This window comes from Staurois parvus, unplaced genomic scaffold, assembly GCF_062004578.1.
Source record: "Staurois parvus isolate SC_StPar_1 unplaced genomic scaffold, SC_StPar_1.0 ptg001062l, whole genome shotgun sequence".
Lineage (NCBI taxonomy): Eukaryota > Metazoa > Chordata > Amphibia > Anura > Ranidae > Staurois > Staurois parvus.
In genome coordinates, this window is record NW_028318858.1 from 2,127,715 (window position 1) to 2,140,525 (window position 12,811).

General features: G+C 39.3%; 1 protein-coding gene across 50 annotated transcripts in view; it reads left to right on the forward strand.

Annotated features, from left to right (window-relative positions):
• RIMS2 (regulating synaptic membrane exocytosis 2) overlaps positions 1-12,811 on the forward strand; it is a 919,325-nt gene that overhangs the window by 790,252 nt on the left and 116,262 nt on the right. For 46 of the 50 annotated variants that reach the window (XM_089658335.1, XM_089658295.1, XM_089658296.1 and 43 more), the window contains one exon: positions 11,170-11,411. In XM_089658335.1, coding sequence (XP_089514461.1) covers positions 11,170-11,411 — 242 coding nt within the window. The remainder of the gene's footprint in view (positions 1-11,169; positions 11,412-12,811) is intronic. The other 4 variants (XM_089658298.1, XM_089658307.1, XM_089658345.1 and 1 more) reach the window with 2 other exon arrangements.

Sequence of the window (12,811 nt, forward strand, 5' to 3'; positions counted from 1 at the left end):
ACGAATAGTGCTCCAAGGACCAGATAAAAGCAAGCCGCATACACCCAAGATGATCTAGACCACTGATCTAGATCGTTCTCTTCCTCCACACATGCTATTGTCTATCCAGTGTGTCACTTCTTTACAATAGATTGCAGCATCTTGTGCTTTTAGTACTCTATAATTGTCAAAATCAAAGCTTTAGGCCCCTTTTAGATGGGGCGGACCTGTCAGTAGATCTGCCTGATCTCTCCATGAATGACAGGTCTGTGTCCGCTCCGCTGGTGTAGAGCGGACACAGACACAGCCCACTGTTTTCTATGGGGCGGTCAGATGGAAATGGACCCCCTGTCCGTTTCCACCCAACTGTCATCAGATCCGCTGGACCCCCATCCGTCTGTTTTTAGCATACAAGATCGGATTAGATGCCGGCAGGTGTCAGCGGACATATGTCTGCCGAGACCCGCTGGTCCATGGAGGGCTATGGATGGTGCGATCAGGTCTATCTGAAAAACTGACTGAATCGGACTGTCAGTGTGAAAGGGGCCTTTAGGAAATCAGCTGAGGTTATTGACAGATATGGAGGGATCTATTAAAAGTTAAACACTGATATGCACAAAGGTTTGTCTAGTACTAGTAAAATAATCTACAAGTGGTGAAGATTTCCAATGACTGCTAATTTGTTCAGAACTGGCAGGCACAGAAAATTCAGATGAACGGCTGACTGTTGAATGCTAAGAGAAGTCTCTAAAACCCCCACAATTTCAGGTATCTCTAGTAACAACTGGTACCAAAAAGCATGAAATCAGAAAGAGATTGCACCAATTTAACATGCATGGGCTATGATCCAGGAAAAAGCTTTTGGTGTCCAAAGAGAACATTAGAGCAATAATAGTTTGCCATTAAACATAAAATAAAAGATCAGGACTTTTCTGACAATTTTCTGTGGAGTGATAAATCAAAAACAGAGTTGATTGGCCACAATAGTAGTAGATATGTTTGGCACAAAATGAAGGCAATACTTCAGGAGAAAGACTCCACACCAGCTGTGAAGCATGGTTGTAGAAATGATCTGGTTTGGGGTTGCTTTGCTGCTTTAGGACCTAGAGAGCTTGCAATCATTGAGTCAACTATATCAAAGTGTTCTTTATAGTAATGTAAGGTTGAAAATTCATTCAAAAGTTGAAGCTTAAATGGAACTTTCAGCACGATAATGATCCAGTGTACACTAGTGAATCCACCAAAGAATGGCTCATAAAGAAAAAAATGGAGGGTTTTGGACTAGCCCTGAATTGAATCACATTGAAATGTTGTTGGGGGGATTGGAAATGGGCAGTTCATGCAAGGAAACCCACATGCATCTTGTAACTGAAGGCTTTTGGCATGGAGAAGTGGTCAAAAGTTTCACCCTCGATATGAGCAACTAAAATGATTCATTAAGTACTGTACATGTGGTCACATAAGTAGGGTACCTGTTGTGGTTTTGGTCTACCAAATCTTATAGGTGCTTGAGCAAGTACCGTAAGTGTACCACACAGCCGTTGTGGGTGTAGCTGTCATTTTCCAATGACCCAAAATCACATTCCTGGCAGGAAGTAGGAAAAAGTGAGGTAAGCCTTTCATGGCTGTTAATATGATGTCAGGAACCATGCAGATTAGGTTTTCTTTGATAAATCTTCACTTGGTCATTTTGTTTCTTGTATGCTTTATAAAAGATCACATTAAAAATGTTTACTTTATCATATTTATTATTATCCAGTGAAAATTATATTATTATTATAATTTTCTAGCCAGCCTGATCACTTTCCTCCTGCTTACAGTTCAATTCAGCATAAATACAATCCGGTATTGAAGCTACTGGAGTATTGAACTCCAGTGTATGAAGGCACCATTAGACCAAGATGCTCTCTGCTGTCTTAATAACCTTGGACAGTTACAGTATCATGTTGGTAAATGAATCCTGTACAGTGTATTAGGGATAAGTAAAGTCTTGAGCATTGTAGTCATAATAATTTAAAAACAATGGTGCCTTTCATTGATATAAAGTGACAGATGAACACTGGTGCAGTTCCCTGAAGCCTGGTTACCATGGAAATCTGGCTGCCTTACCTCATACTTGTCCTGAAATCGTTACTATTGTTCACATTTTCTATAAAAATGAGAGAAATAAGGGAAAAAGTTGCAGAATATCAGATTAACCCCTCCAGAATCAATATGAGATAGTAAGGGAATATCACAAGGCTTGGAGAGGTCACACTTGACAGTCATTAAATAGCTCTGCACAGGATATTCATTGGTAGGGAATCAATAAGTTTGACCTGGCTTGCAGAAGGAAGTTGGTTAATTTGAATTCAATAACGTTTCAGTGTTGGCCAGAATTATTGCATATTAAAGTAATTCACTTGCCTTAACTTAGAAATCTGATATATTAAAATATTTTTAAAGTATTCCGTAGACTGAAGGTGGACGGGGGATTAGGTCTCCCTAATGTAGCCCTGTATTATAAAGCAGTGGTGTTGGTTCACATAGTGAACTGGCATCATAACTGATAAACTATGGAGGGTAGATATCTTGCTGGTGCACTGTGAATTCTGGATGCACTCAGGGGTCTTTCCACTTGGATATCTCCACTTACATTAACAACTCTGACGGTCTGGGAGAGACTGAACGTAAACATCGTCCTGGCCCCAAAAATCTCTTCTTTGGTGCCGTCAGGGTCTTCCCCTGGTTTATAGTAGCTAAAGAATTGCAGTTTGTTCGCTAAGTTTAACTCCTACTGGTAAGTTATTTTCCCTAGACACTTTGAGGCACTCTTTTGGGGCCTACCTAATGGATCTGTGGAGATACCAACAAGTATTTGATTTATTTTTTAAAGTGCCCCGCTAAAATATGAGCAAATTCAGATCTCACCATTGAAGTCTCTATGCCTAACAACTCAAGACACCAGATATCTTCTTTCCCAGCTGTATACATTTTTACTCAAGTCTTCCTCTACAGTCTACACAAATCCCATACTTCATTCAAGAAGGGGAAAAACAACCTGAGTGCTTTTCATCTCAACTTTAAAAAAATCTTGAGACACACATACGCCTCTTCTATAAGCTCTAAAGTTCAGGGGTTATGTTACAACTTTTTAGCCAGATATAAAACTCCTGCCAACCTGGCGCAAATATCTCCAGGAACAGATTCAAGGTGCTGGAGAGGATGTAACCAAAAGGCAACCATTCTCCATATATGGTGGTCATGTCCTAAAATCAGGACCTTTTGGGATTCTATCTCCCCCTTGATACAGAAGAACACCCTTAAACCAATTAGGAATACACCATTCCATTATCTTTTTCACGATACTCCCTCCTTTTTAAAGTCTTATAAGAACCCCTCATTTACTTAATGCAACTAAGAGTCTGATCTCAAGAATTTTGAAACAAGGTGCATGTTGCACCATCTTGGACTGAAGGAGGGAGGTGGATAATATAATGGAAGCTGAATGTTGGGTTCATACTGCCAAAAAATACAATGGACAAAATAGAGATATATGGGAGGGATAGATATACTACACTGGAGAACTTAATTTTAGGTGCGGGAAGGGTAAGGGCTTTCTATAGCCTCTCTATCTTTATCTACAGATTTGGGTGTTGATTGTGGCATAGAGCACACCCATACTGCTCAATTTGATGCTTGTTGAAGTAGGCCCTATGACCATTTCCTTTGGCTCCAGGCACATGGCATTTCTTGTATCCCGTTTCTTTGTTCCCCTTTTTCACATGAAGCTGTTTAAACTTTTCTGGTATTTTATTTTGTGCCTGTTGTACTGCCGCACTGAGGTTGTTGTTTGCATAGTCCTGTCTCCAATCTGGAGGACACGGCACAGGGTGCTTAGGATTTTTTTAAATGTAAAAGGTGCTCATACTGACCCTGTAATAATTCAACTGTGTGTTCCTCCTGACACTGTCAAACACTATGCTTGAAATGTGAATTGTAGGACCTGTGTCACTTGATAATTGTCAAAAACCTGTCAAAAGTTAATAAAAATTGACTATACAAAAAAAATATTCTTAAAGTACATGTGAACCCTGTGGTTCACAACAACAAATGGCAGTGTGGAGGAATGCATTATTAATATTTGGTGCATTCTGCAGTGGTCCGCAGTTAGTACGTTCCACAGTGTTTTCTTTTGTCAGTGGTCATATGAGCACTATATTTGCAGGCCAGAGCTGTGGGAGGTAGAGTGATGGCAGTGATGTGCTGCAGAAGAAAGCCCTGGTCTTGGCTTCCAATTTTGGAGAGACATTATTTGTATTCAGGCAGAATCTTACAAGGATGGATACAATTTAAAACTTTACAAAGTAAATTTTTTTTTTACCCAATTTATCAGTATAGGCATTCTCCAGGATACTGGTACATATCCACTCCGGTGCAGTTTTGATGTAGTTTAGTTTGCTATGTTCCAGTACAGTTCTGTGCAGAAACAATGCAGCATATTCTATTTTTTTCTGCACCTGGAACTGACTGCACTGATGTGAACTTGGGCCATTGGAATACATGGAAAACACTGTGCATGCATTTTGATGCAGAAAAAAAGCGCACTGGACTGCATCTAGTGTGCACTAGCCCTGACACTAAACTCTGATTAAAAAAAAAAATTACAGTCTATTCTTAACTCAAAAATGTACTTTTACAGTTCTCAGGCTCCTCCAAATCTCTGGATTCCTATGTTTGCTGCTGTGATCTGACTCCCTGTTAGAGGGTAGCTTAGTTCATTCTCCATGGTCCCACTGTATGTAAGAACAAAGCCACCCTCTCTTGCTCGCTCCAAGGATGGACTATGGGATTTGTAATGTGCATAGATCACTGCATGTGCTGCTGCTAATTTCAAACAGAAGTAATGGGGAAAGGAGAGGTTTGGGAGCTTGCAGATGACATTACAAGGAAGCAAAAAAGACACACAAAAAAATTTAATAAAAAATAGATTACAGGGCCATAATTAGCAGGTGAGTATTGATTATTATTGGAGCATAAGGATATTATGTAGTGTTGCTTTAAGTAGAACATACACCAGTATCATGTCCCACATGCTCATAGTGCATGTGTGCCAAATAGTCATGTAGTCGTTCACTGGTTGTGTGGTATTTCCAATCTGTAGCGGAACACTCTCACCAGCACTTTCTATTGATTTTCTCATTTTAAAATGTGATTCTGCAGAGCTGACAGATGGAAACGTCTTGTTAGACAAGGTCTCAGTTTTCTGCTTGAGATGGATTCTGAGAAAGGACAAGACTTTCTTCTTAACTGCCAATAAGTAAAGATTGTATCACATTCCCCATAAAGCTTCTGTCTCTTAAATCCAGTCCCAGAGAATGGCTTTGCTGCACGCCTTGTATGTTCGTACTAAGCAGTGATGAGTGACCAGTTGCATTCTAGGCTACTGAAATGTGGCTCCTGTCTACTTTGATGAGGGACACAACCCTTTGTTTCCAAGTCTGCTTTGTAATATGAGAAAAAAACAATATGAATTTAGTACTTTTCTAACTGCAGTAAAACTCTATTACCGTAATCACCGGCACTGTTTTACCTTCACAAGCATTAGATGCCTGATAAATAACAGTGCTAAGTACCTACCTGTAACCTAGTGATGTGCACTAATGCAGGTTCTGTGTTTGCCTGTGTATGTGCCTAAAACAAATTCTTCCAATGAAGAAACATTGGTCCTATGGTCAGGAGGGCCACTACAGACACAATCCAAACCCCACTTTCTTCACCATTTAAAGTGTCACTAAACCCACACCATAACAAAACTATCAATAAATGCTGTTTTACATGCTGTTCATAGTCACTCAGTCACTATGGGATTCATTTTCTGTATTCTGCAAGAAACCTGGTTGTTCCTGCTTCTCTCTCCACTTCTGTTCATGTCTCCAATTCAACTGGAGATTTGCAGAACAGTGTTGGCAGCTAGTGCACATGCTCAGTTTTCAGTGTGTTTCTATACTGAGCATTTCCTCCCTATGACATCTGAGCAGCCCATGTGACTATAGAGTCACACATGTGGGTGTATACACAGTGGTAAATGACAGCCCATTACCTCCCTCCTCCTCCATGCCCAATAACCAGCTAAAAACAATGGGGGCTGGATATTACATGCACATTAATGGAGGCTTCACCTCCCTGTTATTCTGAGACGGGTCTTCAAACCTTCTGAACAAAGGGCCAGTTTTCTGGTCTTCTGACTTTAGGGGGGCCTTACTGTAACCAGTAGGAGTGGAAAATGCAGCAGAAATAGTGCCCAACCATTGGTGTCAGAAGGAATAGCACCCTATTATTGGTATCAGTGAGAGGAATAGTGCCTCATCATTGATGTCAGTGGAAGGAGTGGTTCCCCAACACTGGTATCAATGAAAGAAAATTTTCCCCAATACTGGAGTCAGTGGAAGGACCAGTGCCCCAACATTGGTGCTCCAGCATGGGTGTCAGTGGCAGGAGTAGTTCACCACCGATGGTATCAGTGGGAGGAAAAGTGCCCCATCTTTAGTGGGAGTAATAGTGCTCTATATTTTATATTAGTGGATGAAATTATGCCTCATTGTTAATGTCAGTTTCAGGAACAGTATCCCAATGATGGTGCCAGTGGGAGAAAAATTGCACCATCTTTAGTTTTAGTGGAAGCAATAGTGTTCTGTAGTTTATATCAGTGGGAGAAATTATGTCCCAGTGTTGGTGTTAGTGGAAGGAATGGTGCCTCATATCAGTGGGAGGAATAGTGCCCCAAGGGCCAGATAAAGGCAATCAAAGGGCCGCATCCAGTCCCTGGGCCGCAGTTTGGAGACACAGGCTGGAGTCACCCTGTGACTGGCAGAAATCCACCCACACCATGTTATTGCCAAAAATAATAAAGGTTTGATTTCAAATATATATTTGCATGCCAATGTAAAACAGTTTATTGATATTATTTAATCATGTTTACTCTGTATTCCGAAGGCTGTTTTTTTTTTTTAATTATTATTATTTTGAACATGTGACCAGCAGCAGCGGACTAGAAGCTCCTCCTGCTTATGCTTCCCTGCAGACAGGCTGGGAAAGAGCTGGGTCATGTGACAGCTATATATCTATTAGGAAAAAGGTACTTTGATTTTTTATTTTTTAATAAAATAATTACAGTGCCATCATCTACATACAGAAGTAGAAGGGATAATGTAAATTAAACACTGTGTGTTTAGTATCACTTTAATGTAGTCTGTCCATCCTACAAACCAATTGAAGGGGCAAATCCCTAGGATAGTGGAAATTCGGATTCTCTAATCATATTGTTTACAGGCCACAGAAAAAGAAATGTTTAAGTTAAACAAGTTTGTTTAAAAAAAATGAAGACAGTGGGGTTGATTTACTAAAGGCAAATTGGCTGTTTACTTTGCAAGGACATTTTCACTTAGCAAGGGAGTTTTCCCTTAGCCTGATTAATATGATGAAGCTTTGCTCATTTCCATCATCTAATCATGTGCAAGCAAAAATACTTTTTATTCTGTTTTGTTTTCACCATGTTCACTAAACTAAGGGAAAATTTCCTTGAAAAGTGAACAGCCCATTTGTCTTTAGTCATTTATCTCTAGTAACCTAACTTTGAAATGTACAGTAGGGGAAATATATCTATCTATCTATCTATCTATCTATCTATCTATCTATCTATCTATCCATCTATCCATCTATCTATCTCTATCATTCCATGCATCCATCCATTTTAGATTTACAAGCACACATTATTTTTAATTACAAAAGTTTGTTTCACTGTTTAATTTTGCTATCTATTATCTTTAAGGTTTGTGTTATTGTTGTTCAGATCAGATATGATCGGAGAAATCCTACAAATTCAGCAGACTCTGACCTATACTGTGCTATATATATTGACATGACTTTAAGGCTCCATCTACACTTGTACAACTTCAAAGTTGTGAAACTTTGGAGTGCAACTTTGGATGGATGCGACTTGGATATGACTTTTCCCTCTGCAAAGTCGTACCCACTGTTGCACCATTGTTGCATGCAAAACATTCAGTTATGACTTTCATGCAACTTTTGAGGGTTAACATTGAAGTCTATGGCCCTCAAGTTTCATGAAAGTCGGACCAAAGTAGTGCATGAACTACTTTGAAGTCACTTCAACTTTACTTCATACATATATGAATGGTTATCATTGGGAAACATGGGGTATGATTTGTCATGTGATGTTGATGTCTAAAATCGCATGACAAGTTGCACAAGTGGGAGTGGGGTCTTATAATTTGGCCTCCTTCAAATGTTCATACTACAGCGAGTGCAAAGACACACAGGGATGCACAAGTGTTCCATACATCCACGTGCAGGCAGTCCTTTTCATATCAGTTGAGATGCAGCGGCTGCATAGAAAAAGTCATTGCTCCCAATTTGACAGCTGTGTGGATGCACAGCACTGAACGCACACTGCTAAAGTTGAGAGCCATTGACCAACACCAATACAGATGTCAAATTGAGAGCGGCTGCTGTGTCCGTGCAGCTGCTACATCTCAGTTGACATGAATAGGACTGCCTGTACAAGGATGACCGGGACACCTGTACATGCCATGCAGGTAAACATGGACCTAACATGGACGTACGTTGTAGACATACGCTGTAGTACAGCGCAAAATAAGATGTAAGAAAATTAGAATAAGTCCAAAAAACAAAGTCCCAAATTAAAGTCCAGTGTCCCAAAAGTTTGTGAAAAAAAATTACTATAACACAAACTTCATAAATTTTCCAGTGTGCTACATACCATCAGTGATAAATCATTTGCTCCACACTCACCAAATATCGTGGATTCTCAAGCTGATATGGTTTTCAGAAACAAAAACAGGCTTGGAGGTGGAGTGAATCATTAACCTCCCTGGCGGTATTCCCGAGTGTAGCTCGGGGTAACGTTTCAGTACCACAAGCAGTAACCCTGAGCTACACTCAGGAATACCATGCGGCGCTGCTCCGGGATATGTTCTTCACTTATCTTGTCCTGCGCTCCCACGATGTCCCTCCTGCAGTGTCCCCGGCAATGTCCTCCGGCCGATGCCAGCATCTGTCATCTGGGTTCCATCCCCTGCGAGTGTCGGGACATATGGGGGACAGAACTGGCGGGAAATTTGAAAATGACAAAAAGTGACATTCACTAAATACACTAAAATCACATAGTAAAACATTACTGTATCAAACCATTTCACATACATTTTGTCCCGAGTGATTTGTCCTGTGCCCTGCCTGCATTTTTACTGTTCTTTCTGCCTAGAAACTGACAAATGTCCATGGCGTCCAAAAAGCGTCCCTTTAGGTCAAAATCAGTTTTAGACCAGCTAGAGAACAGCGATAGTAAATCAGAACCACTTGCAGAATTGAGTGATAATGATTCGTGGGGGAAATTCGTCATCAGACACTGAAAACAATTTTGCAACTTTGCTCAGTGATGTGCGAACTTGGCGCTCTATTTCAAATTTCAGTGTTTTTGGTTTGATTACATTATTGAATTAAATTTATTATTATTATTTTTTATGATTATTTATTAAATTATAATTTATGATTTCGTGTTTCAAATTGTAACATACCCGGGATGTTTACTAGACTCTTGTTCGGACAGATTTCAGTGAGTTATTCCTAAAAATTACATGCCTGCAATAAAAAAAATACATATGTCCATGCAAAAAAATGTACCGCTTTGAGCACAGAAATATGGACATAATCAGACCGCTAGGGAGGTTAAAGGGGGAAATAACATCTGAGGCAACTACACTCCACCTCTAAGCCTGTTTTTGTTTCTCAAAGCTATATCAGCTTGAGAATCCACGATATTTGGTGAGTGTGGAGCAAATGATTTATCACTGATGGTGTGAGCACGCTGGAAAATTTATGAAGTTTGTGTTATAGTACTTTTTTGTCACAAACTTTTGGGACACTGGACTTTAATTTGGGACTTTGCTTTTTTGGACTCATTCTAATTTTCTTACATCTTTTTATTTTGTGCTGTGTCACTTTCTGAGTTGTGTTTGATGTTTTGTCATTCTTTTGAACAGCAGCAGTTACTTTGATTTATTTTTATTTCTTTGGCACAAGTTTTCTATTTATATGCTGTAGTACACACATGTGAATGAGGCCTTAGCAGTGGAGTCATGGAGATAAGTGGAATACAGGGAGTAAGGAAAAGGAGTTCAGAGGGAGACAAGACAATACAATAAAATGTGCATTATGACAAGGCACAGTACTTTTGGGTTTTCAGTTTTTCAGATATTCCAAAATGCCCAGAGGTGTGTATTACATATAAAGTGTTTCCTAATACTGTAGGTTAAAAAACATTTATTTAGTAAGTGCAAACAACAATGTGGAGTAATCAAAGCAACCATTCAGAAAGCATCCAGTTAAATGTTAAAATGTGAATGCAGATTTGTAATTGACTGCAATAGATTTCTGCAAATCATTGCTTTGTGAAGTATGATTCCAAAACTCTTAACTGGAGATATTTATAAATGTGTAACGGGATGCAGCCAATCATCTTTTTTCACTGATCTTACAACAGTGAAATAAAATCTGATTGGTTTTTGTGTAAGACTTATTTCTCTACGCACTGCCTTGTTGAACAATGCTGGTCGTACATGCACTGATTATTCATACAATTAACTCATTCAAACAAATGTCTGAAATAATTGATACAAAATAAAGAGTAAATCCAATCGCTTTTATTATCAGAAATTTATTGGAAAAACTTAACAAAAAAACCCAAAAGTGAATGTTTCAGAATTGCCTAATTGCTTTATACACCACATGGTCAAACTGTGATCAGAATTTCTCCACACATCACATTGTATTTATCTTTAATCTAACCCTTCAAAATTGGTTTAATGTGATTAAATGGTAGTGAAAAACTATCACTAAGATTTGATCAAAATAATAATTTCAATAGTTTTATGGAACGGCTGGGCTGATGCGTGTACGGCCAGTATGAGGTTTATGTTTAATGTCTTATCCATCCTGTCTGTGCTGCTTCTGTTGCTTGTTCTTCACACATAATTGCTAAAACGTTTTAGTCACCAGCTAGAAGACACTTTATTTCCCTAAATTTCCCATTTTTATCAACTAAACACTCTGCTTTTCTGTCTTTTCACCCCCTGTTTTGTGTGCAAACATTATCTGCCAATGGGCTGACAGTGTTTTTACATCCAAAATGCAAAGCAGACAGATGGGAGCCTCTGGAAAAAACATGACTAAAAGTACCAGCATCGGAGGAGATATGTATACATTGGAGAAGAATGACGGCAGCCAGTCGGACACAGCTGTGGGAACAGTAGGCACAGGGAACAAGAAAAGGCGATCCAGCATCGGCGCCAAAATGGTGGCTATTGTTGGCCTGTCACGGAAAAGCAGAAGTACCTCACAACTCAGCCAAACAGGTAAGACCTAATTATTTACTAAGACCTGATTTGTGTTCTGTGGCAGGTGGGTTGCTTGAGGCTCCAAGAGTAGGATTTGAAATATGTTATAAAAATGTCAACACCATTTTGTTGTTAATGAAAATACCCATTTTCTGGGCTGATCTGACTTTCAGAAGAGCAGCCATTATCACATTTGAGGAAGCATTTAGGATAGTATCCTCATTTTTGCAGGCTGTGGTGATGTTAGAGAGAAGATCCATTTTGTTGTGATGTTCGAGAGAAGGTCCATTTTGTTGTGATGTTCGTGAGAAGGTCCATTTTGTTGTGATGTTCCTGAGAAGGTCCATTTTGTTGTGATGTTCGGGAGAAGGTCCATTTTGTTGTGATGTTCATGAGAAGGTCCATTTTGTTGTGATGTTCAGGAGAAGGTCCATTTTGTTATGTTCAGGAGTAGGTCCATTTTGTTGTGATGTTCAGGAGAAGGTCCATTTTGTTATGTTCAGGAGTAGGTCCATTTTGTTTTGATGTTCAGGAGTAGGTCCATTTTGTTTTGATGTTCAGGAGTAGGTCCATTTTGTTTTGATGTTCAGGAGAAGGTCCATTTTGTTGTGATGTTCAGGAGAAGGTCCATTTTGTTATGTTCAGGAGTAGGTCCATTTTGTTTTGATGTTCAGGAGAAGGTCCATTTTGTTGCGATGTTCAGGAGAAGGTCCATTTTGTTATGTTCAGGAGTAGGTCCATTTTGTTTTGATGTTCGGGAGAAGGTCCATTTTGTTGTGATGTTCAGGAGAAGCTCCATTTTGTTGTGATGTTCAGGAGAAACAACATTTAGTTGTCGGGGATAATATTTAGGAGAACAGACATTGTGTTGCTAAAGCGATATTCAGGAGAGCAGCCATTTTGTTATCTTTAGTGAATTTTGGGAAAAAAGCCATTGTGTTGTTGTTGAGGAGATGTTTAGAAGAATAATTTTGTTTGTTAATGTTATATCCATGAGGGCACCAATTTACATGGTTGGTATTTCTTGGAGGTAATATATAGCTAAGTCAACGCAATTTCCTGACTGAGATACTGTTCAGGAGAAGAAACAGTTTTGTTGCCTGAGGTGATATTCAAGATATCTCAATGACAGAAATAGAATTCAGATGATTTTTTTATTAGAAAAGCGCAGCAATTTTTAGTTCAGTAACAGTCAAAACAGCCATTTCGATGGCTTATGCATTAGTGAGAACTATGCAACACTGCATATTTAAGATACAGTTATGCTAAAAAGTTTGCATATCCTGGCAGAAATCATGACATTTTGGCATTTCTATTGACAATATGACAGATCATGCCAAAGAACTGTCTTTTATTTAAAGTTGAGCGCCATCTTTTGTTCCACTTTATATAGTCCAGCTTGGCCCAAACGAACTATG